Genomic DNA, 27,224 nt, shown 5'->3' with positions numbered 1-27,224 from the left:
TTACCAAATATAAACGTCCTCCCTTTTCCCCCCTATTTCTCTCTCCTTTTTTCGGGGGGGGGGGGGGGGGGGTACGCGCCTCGGATCCGCCTATGTTCAAAGCTGTCGATTCAAATGTTGCAACAGTTCTGTTAATGGCTGTTCCTAAATCATTGTGCGCGGATGTATCGAAGAAATGATGGGATGAACAAATTGAGTCGATGTATGACTTATGAAGTGCGAAATCGTGCGGATGAAAGGCAGGAAGACCGTTGGCGTGGCGTGCTGTGCGATTCATCGATTGATATGCCATTTAAACCTACGGAAAAGGATCGATTATCAGGGTATTCACAACGAACACCTTCATAATCGATTCTTTAGCCTAGTTTCAAATGGGGAAATATCGACAATCGATCATTCACGCCACGCCACTGAAGGAGACGCACCTGGTCGGGCGCGGGCCGTGACAGACCTATCGCGAATCGGAATGACATCGCGAAAAGCTTCGCTCATCACTTTTAAATTGGCACTAAGCGCCCGGATCACGCCGAGGATCAAGTTATTGAGCAGTGGCGTGGCGTGTTTTGCGATATATCGATAGATTTGCCGGTTAAACCTATGGTAAAGGATCGATAAACAGTGGGTTCGCAACGAACTCCTCGATGATCGGTTCTTTTCCACAGCTTCAAGTGGGGAGAGATTGATGATCGATTATTCACGCCTTGTAACTGGTATTGAGGCTTGCAGCAGAAAGCCTCTTCCGGATACTTTCGCAAATTTTTCAACATGTCGGCAGCATAGAGTACTATAGAGTCGCGATGTACTAGAGCGCCGATGAAGGCAATCCTTGAACGATGCAATTTCTAGTCTCCTGTTCGCTGGAAAGTGGTGACCATCTGGGATCCATCACAGCACTTTTTAACACAGCAGTTTATGAAAAAATCGCAGGCCGCTAGTACTACCGTGCTATGCAAGTAAGCCGTAAATCCATTAAGATTTTCCCTCGTTTTTTGGAACTTAACATTTTATAAAATGAAAATTGTTTTACCCATGCACCTCAAATACTCAGGTTAAGTTATTGATAGTATTTGCAAATTAATTCTGTAAAAACATTGCCCCAAGGTATACAAGTTTTTCTGCTGTGATTCATTGTTTCCAAAAATGTAAAATGGCGTTTACGGTGTTTTTGCGTTGTATGGCAGAGTTGTTTTTGGGATCAATTAAATGTAAATCTATAATTTTTTTCGCGGATTTTGGCAAATCATGTTGATCAAAGCAGGGTGTCTGTTAGTCCGGATTTTCCGGAAATAGTACTGAGAGCACCATCTGTCTTTCTACTCATTTTATGTGGAAAAAACAGGAAAGTCGAAACTGTATCTTCGGAATCAAAGAATCGAATCTCATTCATGTTGCCAGTAGTTAACGTCGCAACTGGTTATGGTTCTGTTGAAACTTATTTTTTTCCGAGTCTGAAAGTTTTCGTGAGTCTTTAGAAAGAGTCTAGAAAACGATTTCCGAAAGGTGCCGCAGGACGTCCGTTCTCGGATGAAAGAACGTAACTCCATTCCAAGGTTGCGAAACTGACTCGAACAATTGAATGTTTTACTGGAATGTCCCTGTGCAATTTTTGTCCAACATTTTTCTCATTTTTGCAAGAAATCAGATTTAAATCAGAGAAATAACCAGTTAGAAATACCGAAGATTCTCCCGGTATTTAAATATGAAAGCGGAGGGAAAACTTTGCAACATTGAAATGTAGATACGTTCTTTCGCAACGGAAACGACGAGAAGCTAACTTGGCTGTACCTATTCTGCCGTGCTAAGGAAAAACGCCGTATGAGCCTTCAGGCGTTGCCAAATTTCCTTTAATAAAACACGAATTTTCTACTAAAATCATGAATATGTTCCTTTCAACTTTTTAGATGATTTGGTTCGGAATTTCACCTAAAGTTCCTGAAAATTTCAAGGAAAAATATTCATAACTTTCCTCAAAAGTAAACATTCTATCGAAGAAAATTTGGCAACTCCCGAATGTTCATACGGCGTTCTTCCTTAACAAGGTAGTATTGCTGGCTCACAATTAGTGAACTCTGCGCCAGACTCTGGATCAGAAATTTTTAATCAGTGTCAAAGAACGAGGCGCAGTAGATACGGAATTGATTCCCTTCTTTGAATCAATTATCTAATTCCTTAATTGTGCGGAAAGCGGCGAAAATTAAATCACAGCCCGGAGAAAGTAGGTGATCATTCCAGAGATAGATTTCAAAGCGGCAAATCAATGAAGCAGCCACTGCCGGTCCATTCAAAATCTTTACTCCCCTGATTCATTGAGCGTAAAAAAGTGAGCCCATAATTTAAATTGTAGTATAGAGTCGTAAGGACGAATTAGGTCAATCGAGTGCTCGCATACAGCGAATGTTCCTTATTCGATTATTTATTGGATTATTTTTCGCAGTTGAGAACTGCTATTTCCTGTCATTTTAATCGTCGCGACTGCTGAAGGAACAGCTCTTGGCTGTTAAAAAACGGCACAGCATCCTGGTTGTTAAAATAACATTACCTTTGTCTGTTATTACAACAGGCGCTTTGCTGTCACATTGACAGTAAATGAATGTAACAACGACAGCAAAATCTGCTCAACCTTCATCGAATAGTCTGTTACACTGGCAGCGCAGCTGCTGGGGTAAACGCCGGTTCCCCATCAGATTGACGTTCACGCTGCCTTCGATTTAACAGCGGCCGCTGCTGTCGAAATAGCAGCGTCGCTGTTCTCATGACAGCCAGTTCGTATTTGAATTTAAATCCACGCTGCTGTCGATGTAGCAGCGCTGCTGCTCATGTAAAAGCTAAATCGCTCTTGAATTTTCATTCACACTGCTGTTAATGTAGCAGATACAATGCCACGCAACTGTAAAAAATTATGGTCATACTTACATGTTTAGGTAAATAGCTGATAACTGCTTAACTGGTTTCAAGTAAATGATACAAAAACCGTAGATAATATTCCGGTCAAAGTAACATTTACAGACTAAATCAGTTTCACAATGAGTTAATTTCACAAAAATTTTAACAGTTTAGATGCACAGAAACACTACACAAAGTATACATCTTTGCAGTTCTCGGTGGGGCAGAATTGATCATGGCCTTGAGGTCGTCAACAAATTATGTGAGGCACATTTTAAACCCTTCCTCTCCATCCGTTATTTTCTTTTTTCAAATAACCGAACTTTTCACTCGCAGCCTGGTCAGATACCGCACAGACACTGTATTACACATTGAAACACTTTACGCCATTAAGACAATGTCACGTTGGCATCATGAATAAAAAACAACGTAAGAACCAAACAGCAGATCGTGCTTATGAGTTAAAAACACCGAAAATGTATTATAAAAGGTTTCAAAAAATTCTACCATGATTAAGATTTGCTAAATTATCACTTCATTTCATTTCAAAACAGCCTAAATTTCTTTGAACGAAAGAAAAGGAAAAAATCACACAATGGAATTGGGTCGGAAAGTATAGAGGACAGGGCTAATGGTATAATCTACAGGAAACGGAATCAAAAGAGTGCCTGCATATAAATATGTAAGGCACGCTAAAAATAATAATTTGATGCACTGGACGCAAACCTAATTGAGTTGAGAGTGCGTGTAATGTCAATGGTAAAGTTGAAACCAAAAAGCACAAATATACGGCAGCAGAAATTTCGAATTGAACGGATTCATGATGATGCCTCAAAAAATGGCGTCTGCCCGCAACTGATTACAGTGTGCCCAAATTTGCTTATATCGTAAGAGTTACTTTCCTATGGAGCTACTAATTTTGCAGATCGCGCACTGAGTATCAAAACTAATCACTTTCTTCGCCAAAATTCACTCGCAAACACAATTTGAGCACGATTTCGAAACGCAAGCGCAAGACTTCTCTGACTCAAAACCACTGACTGTTGAGCAAACGAAATCCCTTTAAACAATGACATGGCGGCCTCAGCGAACAGACTGGAATGCGGGAACAACGCCGAAGGAAGAAACAACCGAACGCCAGGCCCGGGCGGTTGGAGTTCTGAGAATTTCCCTGACCGGGCCCTTTGTCAGGAAGGCGCGCAACCCTCGAGAAGGAGGGTGGGCAGTATGGCGGGTAGGGTAGGAGAGGTTTTCTGCGTCACCGCTCGCAGCGGGGCGATCGAGAACTGTATACAACTGCGCATGCGCGCTGCGCCGATCGCGCGGGACTGGCCGGGATGGAATGCTCCGTGCAACGGACAGCATTTTACCGTCAACTCGCTGTTAAATGAGAGGCTGCTATTTCGACACCCTCGCTGTTGCTTTAGCAGATTATTTCTGCAAATTTAACGACCTTCAAAACATTAGACCAACACCTGCACGAGTGTAAATTTAAAATCCAAACGAATGTCAAAATAACGTGTGGACTGTAAAATCAAAAGTCAATGACAGTCATTCCAAAAGCTTCAGGAACTGTTGATTTAATGACTGCGCCTGACGTTAACTCAGCAGTCGTGTGATGATGGAATAACATACAGAATGTTATTTCAAAAGCATCAATAAGATGTTGAGCTAACAGAGTTGCACACTTTTGTTTCAACATACTTAAAATGTTAAACTATCAGTCGCGACAACTAAAAGAACAGAGAAACGTCAAACAAATTTAACATTCAATGCGACTGTTAAAATTTGGCTTATCCACGAAGCTTCTAACTGAAATAGCATCCTGGATGTCATTATTATGCACGCGTCTACTGCGGATCGGTCATTGAAATTGATAGACAAAACTATTGACAAGGAAGACAAACCGAAAATCAAACTAATTCTATCGGTGGAAGCGGGTGGTTGCTATGGACAAAGAAGGTATAAGTAGTAGACAAACTGACGGCAACCCACGAGAGACCCTGTAATCAGTCCCTCATTTCCCCCTTGAGTCTATGATAACCTCCCGTTTCTACCAGTAGTATCGCTCCAGGGTCCTCATGTCTTATTTGTCTATCGCTTTGTCTATCAATTTCAATAATCAGCACGCTGGTGATTCTTAGATGCTATTGAAGTCTGACTTCACTTTCCACTTTCGTTTACTCCCCAGCAAGAGCTCAGCTGCTCCACAGCGGAAACAGACCGATACGAAATATTTTTTCATTCGGTCCTTCACCTATGAATTTTTTGCTAATTAGTGAGCGGCTGTCGACGAGCTCGAAACAGAAACTACTCGGACAGCGAATAGAGGAGAAAGGTGTCAAATGATGATCACTATGCATATTGACCAGCGACTATGTCAAGCCCAAGTTTGGACCTTCACTGGTAAAAAAACCTCTTGGTTCAAGAGTGCAGTTTCTTGTCGCCGGATTTAAGAGTCTGGACTCTTGTTTCATGCAAATCGCTAATAATGCAAAATCCGCTTGAAACAGGAGTTCAAGACTCTTAAATCCGGCGACAAGAAACTGCACTCTTAAGTCAATGCAATGCGGCATTGGTCCAAGAGGTTTTTTTTAACAGTGTTTGTTTGGATGCTTGCACCGGAAACGAAAACCGCAGAATATATGGACTTCATTTTTGCGTGATTCATCCCTAAAAGCACCTATCTGCTTTGGGAAACTAATGGCACAAACGTCGTTTCTCAAATGAAGTCGTTATGTACTATTACCCGTTGTATAGGAACGATCAAACTGAGCCTATCAATTTAACAAGGTCACACTTCCGAGGCTTTAGTTGGCAGGCCCGCCACATCCCATTTCGGGCCCTGGCACCAGTTTTAAGGTCTGGGACCCAAGCACGGAGGGGGGGGGGTCCGAGGGGCATCTCCCGAGAAATTTTAGAATTTTTACGACTAATCGGACGCATTTTGAAGCTTCAGTAAATAATTTTTCCATCAATTTCTGCGGAATGATTATGTTTTTTTTTTCTTTCTAGTTTCAGCACAAAATACTTGCGAATTGTTGCATTCAAAACATCTGGAACATTTTTATTTTATTTTTTTTTTTTTGGGGGGGGGGGGGATCATATGATACTATTTTCAGTTCTAAGAGGGCCAGGCCCCCCTGGACTCCCCCTTCGTTTGTCTATGGCAAGGGAGTTGAGCCATGAGCTATTGAAGTCGAGGATGCCCAGACTGGAGACTCATAGCATCTGACGACGGAAGAAAATGAAACGCAGTTACTAAAAATATCCCTCTGTACTGAAAATCTTGAAAATAGATAGAAATTTTCCAGGAAGTATACTTCTTTGAAAATTTAAGAAGAATTCTACAGTGCCCCAGCGTGTTTCTGAAAATCTATTCACCTTTTGCGAAATTTTTAGGGTAAATTGTTCACTTTTTCTTACGAAACAAGGGTTACATGTGAATTCGTAGTGGTTTTTCACGGGTAACATGGGCCCCGATACCAGGGACCCAGTATCCCCCCCCCCCCCTTGTGGCGGGCCTGTTAGTTGGTCCTGGCTCACCAATCGGAGATACCATCAAATTACTGAGGGCACGGATGTGGAAAATTTCATGAAATTTGATTAAATTTTTTCAAACTTTAGGGGATGCATTCGGGAGACCAAGAAACGCTGAGGAACAGTGATTCTCGATTTTGACAGTTTTCTTCCTAAGCCTAAAACATTTATGAGTTGCAAATGTTTTCGTTTGGTCTAGAGATTAGGTCGGGGCTGAATTTCTCTCTGAACTCCTCTTTGTGCCCCCCTTCGCACCTCACCGGGGTAGCATAACACTGCCGCATCAACAGGAAGACCATCTTAAACACTTCCGGACTTCCGAGGTTTAATTAATAATCCCGAAAAAATGAACAAGTTTCAAGTTTTGTGAATAGAGCCCTCTGATATTTCACTTTCCATCTCTGCGCGGGCGTTAATTTTATATCCAAATTTTCATTAACGATGATCAGTGCTAGCGCTGATCTTTGTTTGACGCGCAAAAACCTTCTGCGTAGTGGCCGGCTAATATGTATGACAGTTTCAGTTTGATCTTGTGACCCAGGCTTTACTAATCTGACGATTTCTACCGGATGAACTTTGAATTATGATCAGAATTTTGAAGGAAGCTCGAGCTGGAAAATTTGTGCGTTACTGCTCACTTGGATGGAACGGTAGACACTTGAACATCCTCGACTTCACACAAACTGATTGCGGTGGACGCACGAGTCGTAAGACGGTATGTTGGAGTTTTTTAGCCAACGTGCGTTATATTTAGCATGAAGCTGATATCTTACTGCAGAGGGAAAACGCTCACACTTAAGCACAATTTTTTCTCAAAGAGATACGCTGTTTAGTGTTGCACCAAACAGCACTATAGTGTTGGCACTGAGAATTGGCCAAACAAGGCCGAAACGCGTCTGCAGTTGCCTTCCTGGATGGTTGTTACTAGTGTTGCACCAAACAGCGTATCTCTTTGAGGAAAAACTGTGCTTGTGTGTGAGCTTTTTTCCTCTGTGACGAGATATACGCTTCATGCTGAGTTTAACACTCGTTGGCTCAAAAACTCCAACATACTATCCTCGACTTTGATCAATCATCTGCTGGAATCGATCGTGATGCTCGCAAAAATTTCCCTCGTCAGAAGCGGGTGGATTGACGTAGAGGAATGAAATACTGGAGAGGCGATTGCAACTCTCTCGCGGCGCGGCGCGACGGACTTTCGACGCAAGCTGTCGGCGCCGCTCGATTTCCGATTTCCGATCGCGATCGGGGATAGGGGATCCAGGATGGAGGATCGAGGATAAAGGATCCAACTTTGACGCGATGGAGTGGAGATTAGGGCGATGCGCGATGGTGGATGAAGACCGGAAACAGAGGACCATGACGCACAGTGGAGCGGGTCGATTCCAGAAGGCGGACCAAGTGTGGAAACGCTGAAAGATTTTACAGGGTTGCCGGCAGTGGCGCGGCGTGCTATGCGATACATCGATTGATCTGTCATTTAAACCTATGGAAAAGGATCGATATACATTGTGTTCACGACGAACATCTTAATAATCGATTATTTATCATAGCTTCAAACGGGGAAATATCGATAGTCGATCATTCACATCGGGAAAGTCAAGGAATTTGAGGCGGCTTGGAAAAGTAAGGGAAAGTCAGGGAATTCAAAGGAGAAGTTAGGGAATTCACCGAGGTGCGTCTAGCAGAAGTGAGTGTAATCCAAAGGAAAAAATTAAAATGCAAGTTTGATTAAAATGTCAGGGAAAGTTAGGGAGGCCGAAAATTCTGGAAACCGGAAAAAGCAACAAAATTTCAGGGAAATTTAAAGGGAAAGTCAGGGATTTACCGAGGAGCGTTTAGCAGAAGTGCGTGTAATTTAAAGGAAAAAATTAAAATGCAAGTTTGATTAAAATGCCAGGGAAAGTCAGAGAATCCGAAAATGTTGGAAACCGGAAAAAGCAAAAAAATTGCCTAAGTGCGTTTAGCAGACGTGAAAGTAATTTGAAGGAGAAAAAATCGAAGTGTAAGTTTGATCAAGTGTCAGGAAAAGTCAGAGAATCCAAAAATGTTGAAAACAGGAAGAAGCGAAACATTGTCAGGGAAAGTCGGGGAATTGAAGGGGACCGGGAAAAGTCAGGGAAAGTTGGCGATCTCAAAGCAAGAGTCAGGAAATTTTCCTAAGTATACGTTTAGCAGACGTGAAGTTTATATGAAGGAGAAAAAATCGAAGTGCAAGTCTGATTCAAATGTCAGGGAATCCGACAATTTTGGAACCAGGGAAAAGCAAAAATAGTCAAGGAAAGTCAAAGAATTTGAAAGTTAAGAAATTATAGCAACCCTATTTTAACTGCGTCAGTACAAAATGTTGAGGCTTTTAAAGAGTGGTTTTTCATGATCATTGGTTTTTTTCAAAGAAACCCCCCATAAATTTATGATTCTACAAAATAAACATCCAAAGTAATTCTAGTTAAAAGTTCATGTTGGACCTCTCCTCTCGGCTCTTTCCACTGTGCGAAGTCTGGATGCCTGATGATCTGCTCACGATTCCAATCCGAATCGGCAAAAGCACTCATTGTCAGCTGACCGAGGTCCCGGCTCGCTTCGCCCCACACAAATCCCCTAATCATAGTCTGTCATTCCTTTCTCCTCCTCGCTTACGTAAAAAATAAAAACCCTCCGTTTGCATCGGGAATAGGCCGACTCTCTTTCTCATCTCCGACCAACGTATGCTTATTAGAGTGCGTATTGATGGAGTATCTAGAAGATACGGATAGAGTACCCATTCACGACTGTTGAAATTTAATGGAGCTCTTGCATGTGTCAGAAATTAGCGATTTTAGCCTTCATCCATGTGTAAAATTTTGAGAGAAACTCGATGGTGCCACTGGTCTGCCGTGATAGCGAAGAGAGCCGTAGGTGCAAAATTTTCGAAATCGAGTTTTCTTCAAAATTCGTCTGAACTCTTTTAGATGAAATTACTGAGACAGCTAAAACAGCAAAATTCATCCTAATTTAATGAAAACGAGACGTATGTAAAAGCCGTAAGTGCACAAAAAATGACACTGTTTTTTTTCAAGACAGCCGTAGATGCATGAGAGCCAATGAAAACAGTGCTTTCCAGTAAAGTGCCGCCCTCTTCTGCCAATTTCTAACATGAAAATGTGTTTGTTGTGCGTCCAAAACGCAACCACGAAAGCATGCAGAAGATAGCACTTACGGCTGTCTTGCCTAACAATAACCTAGCATGAAAATGAAAAATACCCTTTTTATGTAATGGAAATAAAATCAGTCGATTTTTAATCATCCATACGATTTCTAGGAGTCTTCCGGACGATTAGTGGCAATTTGACAAAGAACGGAGGCTTCTTTCAATAAAATGATCTTGTTAGAAGCTTCTGAGCTTGTTTTCTCAAAACTTCATTTTTGCACTTACGGCTCTCTTCGCTATCACGGCAGTGGTTTCTCTGAAATCAACTCCAAAGCTCAAATGATACTCTCGAAGTTGAGGCCGTAATGAAGGGAACACCCCACGCTACCCTGAAAGTCCACCTCTACATCAAGACTAACTCTATGCAAAGATAGGGAGCGACAATGGTTGCCATGTTTTCAGTTTTGGAGTCCCCAAACAAAGTGACAACCCTGATAGTGTATTTGCTCCCTATCTTTGCATAGAGAACTTTTCTTGATATAGAGGTATAGACTCCGAGGGTAGCGTGGGATATTCCTACCATCACGGCTTCAACTTGAAGAGCTTTTTGTGAGTTTTGAAGTTGATTCTAGGGAAAACCAGTGGCACTATCGTGTTTCTCACATTGTGTATTGGAATCGGTACTTCAATCGCAAAATCCTGACACATGTAGAGCTCCATTTTAGCCCCGAGTGACTTTGAAATGTTCAATATTGAACCTTATTCCGCGTCACGTAACTTTGGAACTAGAATGATTTGTCAACTGGTAACGTCACTCACGCGCTGACTTATTCCTGACATGATTTGCCGTGAAAACTAGGCACTTCGCTTACGCATGACTTATTCCTTTCGGACTCCGTGACGATTATTCGTGGGCTAAGAAGTTCACTCAAACGCTGACTTATTCCTCCAGGAATCCACGATGTTCATTCGTGAGCAAGGAAATCTATCCTCTGTAAAAGATACTCAGGGTATTTTAATCCGAAATCTGAGTTACTCAAGGAAATTTTCAATACTAGCACTGAATCTGAGCGACTTTATTTTTTCCGGACTGGAAACAAACTCCGGCAGTGGAAGCCTTACTTACAGGTTATATAGGTATACCGTCCGCATTACGGGCTCACACGCCTAAAATTCCGGGTGTTACACCTGGAGCAGTCGAAGCTACGGCTCCAGCACCCGGAACTTTCGGCTTCTAAGCCTGGATTGGACGGTATGTCTGTATAGCCCGTAATTTTTTTTCAGTATGTGTAGGGAAAGTAGGGCCGTACGTTTCTGTTTAGCACAGGAAAGCCAAGAATATATAGGAAGAAGAAGAAAAGCAAAGAGAGTGAGAAAGGGAAGAAGAGAAATATGAAGCTGAAGAGGAAAAATAGAAAGAATAGGGTTAACATGTCTGCATAGGAAAATGATAGCACTAATACGCTGAATTGAACATGAGCCTAAAATATCAGTTCCTAATCGTAGAATATGTGGTCCGATTCATCGTTTCCCGTACGAAGGAAAGTAACTCTATTCCAAGGTTTCAAAGTTGACTCAGACAATTTATTTTGTTACAAGAATGGAGCTGTGTACAGTGTACTTTTTGTCGACAATTTTTTCGATTTTCATATGAGATCAGAAGAACAATCAGCAAAATTTTTAGTCATGATAGACCAAGATTCTCATGGTAAAAATGCGATTTTCGAAGAGAAATTTGGTAACATTGAAATGTAGTCAAGTTCTTCAATGAGGGAAACGACGAATTGGAGGTATTTCTGCCAACGGAACTATGTGCATTAAGACATGAGCCCTGAGACCCATAAGAATATATGCATAACAGAGCTCTTGTCATAATACACATAGTTCCGTTTGACAGAAATACCTCCAATGGAGAATTTGCATGCAAATTTTTTATGGCTTCATCTGAAAGTGCTTCAAGAGCTGATTTCACAGTATTTTGTATACTTATTTCAATATGGGAAATATTTTAAAAATAGATTAAAATGAGAAAATGCACCGCCTAGTAACGTCATCTAACGGCATTTCCCATTTAAACAGACGTATTTTAACAAATTAGATCATTTTGTCATATCTTCTCTAATTAATAATCGTTCAATTCATGAACCAAGGGTATCCTCGTGTTTAGTTCACTCAGTAAGTTTCCACTTAAACACGAAATTCATCAAACAGACACCTGCAAATTCTCTATTGAGGGTCTATAGTCTATACGCAAGCATACTATGGACGATAACCTGTTTGCTGATAGGCTCACCGAAATTGGCATTATCAGGAGTATGGGCACTTAGGCAGTCAAGCACCAATCGTGGTTTGATGGTCGCGTGCCTGGCCAGATGCAGGGCAGCCAACCTTTCTCCGACTAATTAGTTTATTCCCGGCTTCTATTTTTCCCCTCGCGGCGGTGGCGGTGCTCATAAAATCGTGCTCCAACTGGAAGAAATGCGGATGCAATTATTTCCGCGAACATCATCGATGGTCCGATGAAAGTTGCTGTTGAAGGAACCGATCGCGCCGATCTGTGGTGGTGGCAGAGCAGCCAACAATCATTACCGCCATTTAACCAAACTCTTTTTCTAGAACAGCCCGGCAAATTTCCCCGTTGCCAGATTGGACCAGGGATCCAGAATCTCTCATTGACAATACGAAGCTTTTAAGATTTAATTTTTGAGGAACGTAACTCTCAATTAAAAATACAAAATACAAAATATGAATCAAATTTAAAAATGGAACCTCTTTTTACTGTGCATTCTTCTATATCTGAGAAGAAAAAAAAACACTAAGAAGTGGCCCGAACTGTATGTAACAAGGTGAAGAAATGGTGCTGGGTCCACACCATGTCGCGGGGAAAACAAAGGCAAGAAATTACAAATAGTATAATTATTAGAGTCAAAAATAAATGTTTTAATTTATTGATTATTATATTGATTATTAATATTGATTATTTTTAATTATTATATTATTTTTAAATTATTCAATTTCTTTTTACTATAATTATAATTTTTGGAACCTCTTGGCTTTGATTTCCCCGCGAAATGGTGTGAACCCAGTATTGTTTCTCCACCTTGTTCTTCTATGGCTATATACAGAATGTAAATGTGTGCACGGAGAAAAAAACCTCGTGCGTCGGACCCGAGGTTTAGGTCATATGGATCTCTGAAGTTTTCAGATTGAGCATCTGAACACTTTAGGTCTAGCTGTCGAGGTTTGGATCACACATCTGAAACTTCAGTTCTTACATCTGAAGTACTTCAGATGTAAGAACTGAAGTTTTTCGGATGTAAACATCGAAGTACTTCAGATGTAAGAACTGAAGTTTCAGATGTGTGATCCAAACTTCAGCAGCTGGACCTTCAGTGTTCGGATGCTCCATCCGAAAACTTCAGAGATCCATATGACCTAAACTTCGGGTCCCACGCACGAAGTTTTTTTCTCCGTGTGGTATGTCCTATAATGAGTTTAGGCTTAATTTTGTAGTCGTTTAACATAATCGAGGACCCCGATCTCGAAATTCTCAAATTGGCAACCCTGTTTCCATGAAACTTGACCATTGCACGCAAGGCAGCATTCCAATGTACAGATGAGAAACGGCTTCTGTCGCTCATCTGATTTTCAAGTGTAATTTGTCCAGTGCGCGTCTTCTAAGCTGCAACCATCTTATAATCGCGTTTCAAGACCGGATATTGAATTTTCTTTTTTTTTTCAAACCGGATAGGTGATCACTGTAGTGACGCTGATAAACCCATGAGTTTATCGGGTACGCGCGACCCATACCTGACCTGCAGAATATCCTACTAATAGGAAGCGCAACAATTATTGACACGCACAGTACGATTTCTTAAAGGCAATTATAATGCACTCATGGGTTGATTGTTGAACTTGATAGACAAAGCAACAGACATAGGACACCAAAAGGAAATGGTACATGCAATCTTATTGGTCGGAAAGGGTGGTTTCAATAGACATGCAAAGGGAAACTTGATGAACTGATTGTAGGGTCTCTCATGGGTTGCCGTTAGTCTATATCTTATTTCCTTTGTCTACTGCAACAAACCGTCTCCACCAATAGAATCGCTCCATTTTCAGTTTGTCTTTCTTTTCTATTGCTTTGTCTGTCAATTTCAGTAACTAACCCGAATGGTGAGATTAATTGGTCCGAGTTCAGTGGAAAGGGCTCCATAGTGTCTACACATTATGTATACTCTAACTATTTTTCACTAATCGGACTGAGTTTTTCAGAAAAGCGTTGATCCACATTTTCGAAACAATTGAGTGAAGAATGTTTTTGAGTTTCACTAGTAGTTTATTTTCTCTTGTCAAAATCTAAGAGTCAAAAAAAAGAAACTAGTTTGTGGAAAGTGAGGCTGAAGTTAATTTTCTGCATTGAGCCTTTTGCATGGATAAAACTTGCGAGCTCTTTTCCTCAGTTTCAACTTAGTGTGGGTTGGTTCTTTTCTGAGGAACTCGGTCCAATTTGTGTTGTTTCGTTTTGAGGATGATTTGTAATTGTGTGGTGTGTTGTGTTGTGTTGCAGGATGGTGTACCCGCACTACGATGTCTCATCGGCGGCGACGTGGGGGACATGCGGCGGGGCGTCGAGCAGCACCTCGGACTCGGGGGGTGGCGACATGAAGGGGTGCGGGGGCGGCGGTGGCGGTGGCGGGGGCGGGAGTAGCATGAGCGGCTCCGGGGGCGGCGGGAGCGTGCGCTCGGTGCGGCTGAGCAAGCGCCACGGCTTCGGGGCGGCCCAGCCGAGTCTCGGCTTCTCCATCCGCGGCGGCCACGAGCACGGCACCGGCTTCTTCATCTCCGCCGTAGAGAACGGCTCCGAGGCACACTCCCAAGGACTCAAGGTAACTTCACCCACACGCCTCAATCCAAACTTCACGCACAATTTTCAATCCAAACTTCCGCACAGCGCCCTCATTGTTGAAATCTTGTGTTTGTCGGGTAGACACAGATGGTATACACGAAGAAAAAAACTTCATGCGTGGGACCCGAAGTTTAGGTCATATGGATCTCTCAAGTTTTCGGATCCGAACACTTAGGTCCAGCTGCTGAGGTTTGGATCACACATCTTAAACTTCAGTTCTTACATCCGAAGTACTTCGGTTTTCACATCCGAAAAACTTCGGTTTCACATCCGAAAAACTTCGGTTCTCACATCTGAAGTACTTCAGATGTAAGAACTGAGGTTTCAGATGTGTGATCCGAACCTCGACAGCTAGACATAAAGTGTTCAGATGCTCAATCTGAAAACTTCAGAGATCCATATGACCTAAACTTCGGGCCCCACGCACGAGGTTTTTTTCTCCGTGTAGGTTAAAAGGCGGAGCGTGATTGGTCGGCTATGTCTTATCGCTGCTTTGTCGTGCCTATATCAGGTTGAACTCACGACAAGCGAACGGCACCTCTTTAGTTTCCGACAGTACGTCGTCCAATCACCTGGCTATGGCACGATAAAGCAGCGATCACACATAGCCGACCAATCACGCTCTGCCATTCAACCTATGCCATCTTTATCGTCCCGATAACACAAAATTTCATCAATCCGGCTGCAGCTCATGATTGGAATGGGGCAGTTGAGCTGCACTCACAGATTTGTGTTTTCATGCATGATTTTAGTAGATTAGCTATAAATATTAACATCTGTCAAAACCGCAACTTTCTACGTTCAATATGAACCGAGATATCGCCCCTTGAAAAGTCGCGTTTTTGACGCCGTCCACCGTGGTTTCTTCCACACTGAAAAAAATGGTCATTTGGTGAGAGTCCATACTGCTTGGAAAATCTAAGATATGAACTGCTCGCACATACGGTCTGGCTCTCACTAGAGCAGATATCGACGGTGAAACTACCAAACCACGTATCTCGGTTTGCGACGTCGCAGACTTCCTGTCAAACTTTATTTTTTAAATGAAAAACTACTTAACGTCCAGTCTTGAATATCTCTGTGATTTTTCTTCCTCGTGCGGAGAAAATTCTGTGAAAATTTCAAGGAATGATATTGATTTGGTCTACCTCAAAGAAACAAAATGCGAGCGTAGATTTTTAAACACCGCAAACGAGATACGTGGTTTGGTAGTTTCACCGTCGATATGTGCCGTAAGCATGTCGTGTATGGAAAAGCACGTGTATGAACTTATCGTTCGTACGGTATGAACGCCATACGATATAGACGCTGGGTCTATACGATATGGACTCAGAGTACATACTCTTCGCATGTAATATTTGTTCATACTAAAATGGCCTCTAGCTCTATTCATAGGTCGGCATCGAATTTTTCATAGCCCGCATGGGGCCCCGACCCATAATTCATAAAGCTTGAGTGCAAACATTTCTTTGGAGATTTGGACTGAGTTAAGCAGAAAGGAACCAACCCACATTTTGGAAAAAAATTGAATTATGAGTGGTCTTGAACTCAGCCACTGCTCTACTATCTATAGCTAAAAATTCAAAATTTTTGTTGGAGCAAATTTTGCAGAAATTGAACTTGAAGTTTATCGTTTACATTGAGTCTTATGCATGAGTCAAACTTTAAACCTCTTTTTCTCGGTTCGATCCCGATGTGGCTTGGTTCCTTTCTGTTTAACTCCGTCCATTTGGAAGGTGGAAATTTTGTTTGAAGGTCCGGCAAAGGAAAAATAGTTAGGGAACTCAAAGAAGAAGAAATGATGGCAACATCGTGCATCTAAAATTAATTTAACTAAAAGGACCGCGACTAACGTCAGCGTCGGGTGATCATCGGGATTCAGTATGAGCTTTCCTTCCCATGCGTTAAAGTCTCCAAAGGTAGCACCCGCTCCCCGATCTTCCTGATGCATTTTCATAAAATGAAAGAAGAAAAATCACGGCAGTTTTGAAGAATTACCTTCGAGTAGTTTTCCATTTAAAATGCAGTATGATGGGAAGTCTGCAGTGTCGCAAAGCGGCTTACGTAGTTGCGGATTTCCATTGTCGGAATATGGGTATTTTAGTGCAATTTTGCCCTTGAAAGTTCAAAAATTGACGAGCCCTGAAGTTCCAAGACAAACATTTTTAGGTTGCAGAAAACGTAGTTTAAAAAAATTGAAAAACGCTAAGGAAAATTTTCCACGGGAAGATTACACCCTCCCTCCCCCATTTCGTCTGCATTCGTATATTTTCACAGATTCGGTCACAAATGTACGTATCGAAGGGTGTTTTAATTCTTACCCTGTTTAGTGATCTATTTCGTAACCAGGAAGGAGGCGAGAGTGACACGCAATTTCTCGCTCGCTGAGCGAAGGCGCCAATGCGGATAAAATTCTAAATATGCTCACAAAAAAGACAGGAATAAATCGTAACGTTTTCCCAATAATCCGACAACACTGTTCTCCGGTTCTTCTCGCGTCATCGCTCATCCGATCTATTAATCATTTTTCGTCGCGAATAACGATAAGTTGACGGAAAGAGTTCGTTGTCTCTGGGGGGGGGGGGGGGGGAGGTGAGGAGGTGAGGAGTAAAGGCGCGGAAATCTTTCGGTTTGACACCTCCGCGTCTACGTTTTCGATTTCATTTCAAACTTTCGCTCGGACCAAGCCTCCCCCCTCCCCCCTCCATCTTTAAACGACGTCCAGGGATCAGCAGAGATTTGAGCGATTCCTTCTCTTTTGAATCTCGCGGAAGAGCAGTCTGACCGCAACGAATTTTTTTTCAGAGAGGAAACGTTGCATCTGCAACCTTATTCTCCTCTCCTTTTTCCCGCCCCTCACTCCCTCCCCTACTGCCATGCTAAGTAATAACGCTGTATGAGCATTCATGTGTTGCCCAATTTCCTCTCAGATGCGTTAGATCAATTCTAAACAAAATTCTTTGAATTATCGGGAGAAAAATACTTACAAATTTTCCAGAAAATTCATGATTTGTCAAGAGAGATTTGGCAACATTTGAAGGCTCATACGGTGTTTTTTCTTTCCACGATAGTATGATAGGTTTTTTTGGGTTGAGGTCGCCAAGAATTCTATTGTGAAAGAAGCGAAGGATTGGATGAATTTACAATGAAATAATTTTAAATTTTTCAGATTTTTAATCGTTTGTGAGAGTCGCCGAATTTATAACTGTGAGTTTGGGTAGTTCAGGAGACAACATTCATCCATTTGTGTTCCTCCATTTTTTTAGGCGAGGTTCCGACAAATTGAGGCGTTGGGTGGTAGAAACTACATGCGGTTGCTGTGGCTCAGAATTTTTACTGCTAATTCATATTTCTGAGATGGCACTTTTGGGTGAATTTTCTGACATTTTCGTTTTCAGCGGTTTCAGGACATTCCGTCAACGATTTTTTCTCCGGGCTCCTGTTTAGTCCAGTAATTTACGTCCACGCGTAAAATAAGAAACAGTGACTTGGTCCAATGGTTATTTTTCAGTCCGTATGAAAAATTATATTGACAATATGGAATTAGAAAATTGAGAGAGGAGAAGGTGTTGTTATTGTAACTCATTTTTTAAATGAAATGTCACTTTCTTCTTTTGATTCATTATTCAAATTGTCATTGGTGAATATTTGGTTTTATTTCTATCTTTAAAATTGTCGATTTAAAATATAATATACATGCCTTTTTTAAAATGATAATATTACTTCATTTTAAAAACGTTATACTTTTAAAACGCGTGGCAAATATTTTTAAAACCTTTTCCAAGCGATGGCATCGATATTAATCTCAATGAGCCGTACTTGTGTTGAAAGGAACTATACAAAAATGAAAAAGAGAGAGAAAAAACCAAGGAGGACGCAATATTTGGTTTTAACCCATTTTTACATCGATCTTTTACAGTCAAACACGTCCAATTTTGCGCGTTTGGTTGCGAATACACCACGCTGCAGCACAGTATAAAGTACAAAATATATTAAAAAAAAATTAAAAAGCTGTGGAAATCATTAAATTACACACGGAACCACCTTAATATTTTCAAAATACACGTTATATTTTTCTTTAATACATATTTTTTTTCATCAATTGAAATGAGAACAATCCGTGCAGAGCGTGCAAACATTTCAAAATCATGAGTTGAAAAACGCTGACTCCTCGAGTTTAAATACTAGAGCCCAACACAGAATGCGCACCGGCGCCTACAAACCTAACGGGATACTTCCCGCGTTGCGCAATGCGTGAAGTATCCCTGTTAGGTTTGTAGGCGCCTATGCGCGTGTCACGCTGGTCGCCCACAAACCTAACAGGATACTTCCCGCGTTGCGCAATGCGTGAAGTATCCCTGTTAGGTTTGTAGGCGCCTATGCGCGTGTCACGCTGGTCGCCCAGCGAAGTCCGGAGTGCTACGGCGTTTCAAGCAACGATTTCGCGACATAGGTGTTGTACAGTACCATACGAGATTGAAGGCGCTCCAACGTATCAAGAATGACAAGCTTTCTTTAAGGGTAAAGAGCTTTCCTTGCAAAAATAAATCTAGATACTACGTTAGAAAAAGAGAGCGATAATCTATAAAACTCACTTAGTCCTAGCATCCGTATTTAACAACGTTTAGCATAATTTTTGAATTTCATCAGAGAAAAATGCGACTCGATTCAGGCAGAAACATTCTTGAGTATACCGTTAAGAAGATTTTATTTTGAATCAAGAATAAAATAGCTGTATGAAAGAGGGTTTCTGCTTGATCTAAGTGACTATTCTTTTTATTTAAGCATCCTTTTTTCTGTAAACAGTCATTATTTTCTCTATTGATTTATAAGGAAATCTTCTCGGCGGTAAATTTGAGCATATTTCTGTTTGAATTAAGTAACTTTTTCCTGTAATTATGTTCAAAAATCATGCTAAACGTTACTGGATCCAGATACTAGGACTTAGCAAGTTTTTCGATTACAGCTCTCTTTTTTTCGTCGTCACTCGATGTAATTTGCGAGGGAACTTCGTGCTTTTGAAAGATGTCATCAATAATGATATGTTGGGGTGCCTTCAATCTTGTATAATACTGTTTGTATGATACTGACGCCAAAATTCTCAATTATATATTTGTTTCCGTTTGGCCAACCATATAAACAAAAAACGAGCAAACCCTCATTCTTCCAAGACATTATACATTTCATCCAAAAACGTCGTGAGCAAATGTTGTTTGTATTTACATGTTGACCAATTAACTTTGGGTCTCAATAATTGGTAAGTGGACCAAAACTCCCCTGCCGAAAAAACGCGTGGACTTAAACTACTGGAAAAAACAAGTGCTTGGGCAAAAAATCGTTGACGAAATGTCCCAAAACCTTTTCAGCATTGTAAAATCATATAGAAAATTCAGTTAAAGTTTCAACAAATTCCACACATTTGCTTTTATCATAGTGGATGAAACGTTAGCAGACAGTTGTGTGGCGTGCTTGTGCTTTGCGATGTATCAATTGATCTGCATTTCAAACTAATGGAAAAGGATCGATATACAGGGTGTACGCAACGAACACGTTATAATCGATTCCTTACCACAGCTTCAAATGGGGAAACATCGATAATCGATCATTCATGCCTGGCCTCTGTTAGCGGAGATTCTGAAACACCGCAACTAAGTGCCCTTTCTTCACCCAACCCTTCAATCAAACCGTGATTGGACTGCATTTTGCAATTTGGAACTATAAATTCTAGCCCAGATTAAAAACAACGTATGTGCCATTAGTTTCCCTATGCACATAAGTGTTTTTCCAGAAGAGCCAGAATTTATAGTTCCAAATTGCAAAATACAGTCCAATTATAGTTCAACGAACCTTTTTTGTTTAATGTCATGCAATATGTAACTCGAGAACTTACAGGTACTTCTTGGAGCTATAGCCCACAGGAATCGAACATTCTACACTGGTAAAAAAAACCTCTTGGACCAATACCGCATTGCATTGACTTAAGAGTGCAGTTTCTGTCGCCGGATTTAAGAGTCTTGAACTCTTGTTTCAAGCGGATTTTGCTTTCAAATGCTTGAAACAAAGTCCAGACTCTTAAATCCGGCGACAATTAAACTGCGCTCTTGAACAAGAGGATTTTTTAACCAGTGTATGTTTGTAGACGTAAACGTTAGGCACAGCCAAATTTTCAGCATGGTCTTTACGCGGCTGAATGGTTTCACTCTGAGCGAGTGTTTCATCGACTGGTGTCATGAGCTTTTGGGTTCTTTGTTGGCAGGTGGGCGACCAGATCATTCGGGTGAACGGATTTCCGGTCGAGGACGCCACCCATCGGGAACTCCTCCAACTCATTCAAAACCAAACCACCGTCAACCTCAAAGTTCGATGTAAGTATTACGCAATCATTCAACAATCACCCATACTCTGCTCATTATTGAGAGGAAGTCGTTTTTGGGAGGGTTAGATTAAAATTGATTGAACTCTGTTTTGCGGATCTTTTTTAGCTCTAGATGTTTACTACGTATGGATTGCATTTTGCAAAAAGGAACCAAGAGCATTTCGATGTCGCTAAAATTGTGCAACCTTTTTTACCTTGCAAATATAAACTAATCATTTAGACAGGTTTTATTTTTACTCCCAATAAACTATAAATTCAAGACGAAAATTACCTTTAAATTTAATTTTTTGCATGATTTCAGTAATGTTATTGCGAAGAATGTAAGTTGCACAATCCTAGCAACATTGGTATGCTCTTGGTTCCTTTTTGCAAAACGCAATCCATATAATTCGGAACCTAAGAGGCTAAAACTGTCAGAAATCTGACGGCTTCCTGATTGTTGCACACATCAACCATCCTGACATGTAAATAGAAAATAGTAATTTAGAAGAAGAAGCGCACTACAATGCTTTAGTTTACATCGTCAAAAATACTAAATACGAATAAAAATACATTCATTGCGAGTTTTGTAAATTTTTAGGTAAGTTTGCACCTACCGTAAAGCTTGTTAAAATCAGAGGCGGATCCAACAATTTGGCAACACCGGATTCTCTCCATTTGAACCTATGTTAAATAATCGATTCTTGTTGGAGCACCTGGCCCTTCCACGAATCGATACGTTTCCATAGGTTTAAATGGAGAAAAACAATGTTGCCAATTATCTGGATCCGTCAATGGTTATAAAATTGCTCACTTTTTCCTTCCGTATATGGAACTTCTTGCGGTGGCAAATCATGGCAATGCGCTTTCTCGTGCGAGATTGTACATTATTATTTTATTTGTACGTGTCACAACTAATGACGTGTGCAACAATCAGAAACACGTCATATTTTTGACTGTTTTAGCCTCTTCTGTTTCGGATTATATGAAGTAACATCTAAAGTTAAAAAAGTCCGTAAATAGAGTTTAATCGATTTGAATTGACTCCTCCCAAAAATGAGACCTTTTTCTTCCGTATTTTGAACATTTTGCGGTGACAAATCATGGTTATCTCTCGCAAAAATCCATTTCTAAAGTCATGCTCCTGAATTTTACTCGAGGTTGGGACAAATTGGACGTATTTATGCTAAAAGGAACTATGTGCATAGGGTTTGCGTGCAACAGTGTAACATAGTTCCTTTTAGCATAAATACGTCCAATTGTATGTTTTATGCTACTATTTTGATGGCTTCTTTAAACATCCCCTGAATCACAGTGTAAACCAAATGGGGCCTCCTACGTAGAAAAGAGCTGTTAAAGGTACGACGAATAGGACCCTAACTTATGAAATAAAAATTCCGAGAAAATCGTGCTGTGGATTACGGAATCGCTCTACAGTCCCGAGAGCACTCACGTCTGGCGCTGGGCCCCGGATCTGCCGAGGCTGGAACGAATTTCTGATTGGACCGGAGACAGGAGAAGGCTTCGAGGTGAAGCTTTAGTGCTTTGCTTTTTATTGGATTAAAATAACGCCGAGTGGGACGAATCTAATACAAATCGAGACTATGCTTTCATACCACTACGGGCTGATTATTTTAGTTGATAGACAAAGCGACAGACGAAGGAGATCATGAAAATATGGAGCAATTATATTTGTTGAAACGGGTGGTTGTCATGTACACAGGAGGTAGGTTATAGACCAACTAACGGCAACCCACGAGAGACCCTTTAGTTAGTGTCTTTTTCTCCCTGCAGTCTATAGGAACCACCCACTGACTGCAACCAATAGGATCGCCCCATACTCCCTATGTCTTCTTTGTCTATAGCTTTGTCCATCAATTTGAATGATCAGCCTGCTGTTATGAGTGGTTGTGACATTTGATCGATTCGGGATAGAGACAGATAGACCCTCCATTGGTTTCTTGGTAACGGTGGAAGCTTCTACTGATTTGAGACTTCAAAATTCAATGATTCAATAAGCCTTGTTCTTTTATTTGATATTCTGAAATTTCAAGGTGAGTAGATAATTCAAAAACCGAGGGCTATCCGGATTCAACGACAAAAAGTAAGTGGAAACAACGAAAAGTTTAGTTTCCTCCGAAAAAGCTCAATTTTTAGGAAAAATTCAACTTTTTCCTAGGATGGATTCCAATATGGATCGTCTTCGGGAAATCAGAGGTCTTTTTTGAAATCAGCGCTAAAAATCCATCTCGCACCAATTGACACAAATTAGGCAAAGCTACATAAGTAAAAATTTGATGATCCTAGATATAACTAAGTAGGATGATGAATGCTAGCCTATGTATGGACACATGAGAGGACCCGAGGAAGCGGCGAATCAGGTGAATTTCGTCAGGTGTAGCCGCTCGCGCTCCGCTTCACAAATTATCGTTTCCTAATTTCTTGGTTAATACCAGCCACAGCAACGGAGCCCCGAACGAGGAACCATTTCACGACCGAGACACTCAAACGTGATCACACTCGTTATCCGATAAACCCCCAAGTCTTAGTTCCAGCCATCCCTGCCAGGTGGCGCCACCCAGTCCCAACCCACCAGCATCCCAAACGCCGAGCCTCGGCACCATCCGGCAACGTCGGGACCAGGACCGACGCAGCGTTGTCAAATTGAACGGGATCACCGTGGTATCCTCGTATCCATTGGCGGTGATTTTGACTGATCTGTATCCATCGGGCGTCTTCGGTTCGCCATTCCACGCTCTATTTGCTTTTGGGAATTAATCACCCCCTCATGGTCCTATCACACGCATGACGTAGCATACACAAAAGCCCTCCCGGCGCGGCACGGCGGACCGACCAAAAAATTAAGCGGTCATTTTTTAGCAACGGAATCTCGGAGTTATTTGCCGGGAGTAAACGGTGTTGATGAGATAACTCCGCACATCGGCTCGAGATTCGACGAAGAGCGTCGGTTTTTCCGATCACCTTCTTCGGACGTTGCTGGGGCCGAATTTTGTCGGTCCTTCCACCGCACTTAAATGTACTCAGGACGAGTCTCGACCGCACTTAAGTCTGGCTTAGGACTTCTGATTGGTTGGTGATGTGGTTTGGACTCATCGATGAATGTTGGAAGAGCCTACAAAATTCGGCTCCTGACACTCCGAAATGGTACAACATAGAGTAGAGTACCCTATATCATAGTTATCATAGTTTAGAAACTACAGGAATCAGTCCCGGTTTTTTTGGAAGAGCCCATGTATTTTGCGCCCTAAAATTGGAATGGACCACTAGACAAGGTACGAATTAAATCAATCTGATACATGTTTCTTAACCAGAATTTCATATAAAACACGATTTGCACAACAAAAATTACTGAAACCAACTCCTAACGAAGATATTAACGTTTTTATCTCACATTGGTTATGAGGAATTTGAACTGCCCGCTCACAAGAAACTCGAAGCTCCATGTGAGTCAAATCGCGCACTACAGCGGTTTGCGCAAGCTTCTCAATCGAGCAATGTTCGTTTCCCCCATGTGTTGTTCATACTATAAGAAATTTGCTACAACTGAGTCAAAGCGGCAAGATCGAGGTTGTCAGATTTTCATATCGCAGAGAGTGTCATGGTAACGTTTAGCGCTCGATGTGAATCACGTAGAGCATTGAGTTTTCATGAGCGGATAGTTCGAATTCACGTATCAAGAATCATTAAATATCTTCGTAAAGTATTGATTTCGGTAATTTTCGTTGTGCGCATCGCGTTTTTCGTGAAATTTTGGTTGAGAAACATGTGTCAGAATGCTGAAATTCGTACCTTGTCTAGTGGTCCATTATTACATATTATATTTGTAAAGTCGGCTAATAGCTCAACTTTTGTTTTCGTCTTACGCTTATGTAGCCTCACTTCTGAACTCTGGTTTCGTGCCCGATTCATGTTCCTGTATCATTTTCCACGAGCCGAAAGCGACGGCCGCGGGAGGGCAACCGGGCAGTGGCGTGGCGTGAATTGCGATGTATCGATTGTTATGACATTTAAACCTATGGTAAAGAATCGATTATTAAGGTGTTCGCTGCGAACACCCTGTTTATCGATCCTTTTCCATAGGATTAAATGGCATAAAAATCGATACATCGCAAAGCACGCCACGCCACTGCAACCGGGATCCGGGACGTTGGTCCAGTGAAAGTTGGTGCGATGCGCAGAGTTTTTCAAGTATTTAAGTGTGGTCAGAAATTCAGTGAGCGAGCAAAGAGCGGGTGTACAGACCAGGGAATATGATGAATGGTTCCGAACGAATGGGAATCACAAAATGAACGCTTGCGCATACTAATTGCGGATCTTCCTCAGGGTTGCAACATTCCGCACCATTCCCAAAGTTACCCTCGTTTATGAGAAGAGTGAGCGGTATCATTTCACATTTGTTTTTTCCGTTTGCGCACCGCATTTGGAGTGTAATGTTGGGGAGAAAATGAATCCAAAAATGTTTATTCCAACTTTATTCAAATGCTCTCACACGCCTCTCTCCATAAACATTATCCCAGCGCACTGCGGAGGTGATGGAAAAGTTTTCATATTGCTATTGGCCGCGGAAATGGACCACTAGATAAGGTACGAATTTCAGCATTCTGATACATGTTTCTTAACCGAAATTTTACGTAAAACACGATGCACACAACGAAAATTACCGAAATTAACTCCTGACGAAGATATTTCATGATTCTTGATGCGTCAATTCAAACCACCCGCTCATGAAAACTCAATGCTCTACGTGATTCATATCGCGCGCTAAACGTTTATCATGACAGTCTCTGCGATATAAAAATCTGGCAACGTCAATCTTGACGCTTTGGCTCAGTTATAGCAAATTACTAATAGTTTGAACAACACATGGTGGGAAATGAGCATTGCTCGATTGAGAAGCTTGCTGAAACCGTTGTAGTGGGCGATTTGACTCACGTAGAGCTTTGAGTTTCTTGTGAGCGGGCAGTTCAAATTCCTTGTAACCAATGTGAAATAAAAACGTTAATATCTTCGTTAGGAGTTGGTTTCAGTAATTTTCGTTGTGCGAATCGTTTTCTACGTGAAATTCTGGTTAAGAAACATGTATCAGATCGCTTAAATTCGTACCTTGTCTAGTGGTCCATTGGCGCTATGGAATCACTCGATTTCACGTGGCCAGTAACGTTCACTTTCGAAAACAGTCTCAACTTGCATTAATGGCCGCCTACAGTATAACCAGTCACGAAACCTCCCAACGTAGAATTATTCAGGATTATCGCGCGGGATAACCTTCCGTTATTTTCAACAAATGAACTCAAAATTGGGCAATCCGAGAAGAACACCTCGTTGCGCAAATGGCGAATCCTTATGCGCAGCGACAACTTTTCCGTTTGTCGAGCGGTGACAATGCTTCAGTTAGTTGAAAAAACATAGCTGTCACATGTCTCACAAATGGACTACATTTTGGAATTGGGAACTATAAAATTTCTGGCTCACCTCGTAAAACACGTGTGCATCATTGCTTTTCCATGCACGTATGTGTTTTTACGGATGAGGCAGACATTTTTTAGTCCCTGATTCCAAAATGTATTCCGAATATCATTCACGCATTGACGGAGTTCAAAAGCGAAAAGCTACTTTCCATTGTAATAGTCGCTAAAATAATGTAAAATTCTGTAAAATAAATCAATAAAAAGAGGAAATTAATTGAAATTCATTCTCATTACAAATATTCATCCCAAAGAAAAATATGTCAGCATTTTCTTTGAATTTCCAGAATTGTCTAGCAACCGCGACGAGCAACTCTTCGTAAAATTTCCAGAAACTCCAGTATTCGCAAACTACGAGTTACAAAAATGGTGTATGAGTTACAATACATTTTAAAACTATGAGTGCAAAAAACTCTCTGTTTGTGCGAAGAAAATTCAGTAAAAATTCTATGTAATGAACTGATTTTGTCTATGCTAAAAAAAAATTAGATAAAACGAGAGCAAATATTTTAAGACATCTCAAACAAGATACATGGTATAGGAGTTTCACCGGTGATATTGGTTGGACTTACGATTGCGCGGCAAAAGGACGTTGGCCGCGCGGTAGACGCCAGACGGTAGACGGCGGGCGCTGACTGGTGGGACGTGACCTGACCAGGCGTCGCGACGCCGCCGCGCCGCGCGTCGGTGTCCGTTGCTGGCGTCGCGCGTCGCGTGGAGCCACCGTTGGTCTCATGTGACGTCTCGACGCCCTCCCTGTCCACGTCCATGTCAGCACGGCCTCTAACCAATGGAGTGTGTCAGCTTTGGGCCCAGTCATTGACCCATCTCGGATAATACAAACTCCACTCCTGCACTATTCTCATCCAACGCATCGTGTATACTGCCGTCGAGTCCTTTATACTGAGAGTCAAGACAATT

General features: G+C 41.5%; 1 protein-coding gene across 3 annotated transcripts in view; it reads left to right on the top strand.

Moving 5' to 3' along the window:
• The window catches only part of LOC109032169 (uncharacterized), a 276,458-nt gene that overhangs the window by 176,027 nt on the left and 73,207 nt on the right, over window positions 1-27,224 (top strand). For all 3 annotated transcript variants that reach the window (XM_072303601.1, XM_072303622.1, XM_072303571.1), the window contains exons 4-5: window positions 14,124-14,442; window positions 20,719-20,827. In XM_072303601.1, the coding sequence (XP_072159702.1) occupies window positions 14,125-14,442; window positions 20,719-20,827 (427 nt within the window). In that variant the 5' untranslated portion in view covers window position 14,124. The remainder of the gene's footprint in view (window positions 1-14,123; window positions 14,443-20,718; window positions 20,828-27,224) is intronic.

Source organism: Bemisia tabaci, chromosome 1 (assembly GCF_918797505.1).
Source record: "Bemisia tabaci chromosome 1, PGI_BMITA_v3".
In the NCBI taxonomy this organism is placed as follows: Eukaryota; Metazoa; Arthropoda; class Insecta; order Hemiptera; family Aleyrodidae; genus Bemisia; species Bemisia tabaci.
The sequence above is the reverse complement of the archived record's forward strand: the minus strand, read 5'-3'. Positions and strand labels throughout refer to the sequence as shown.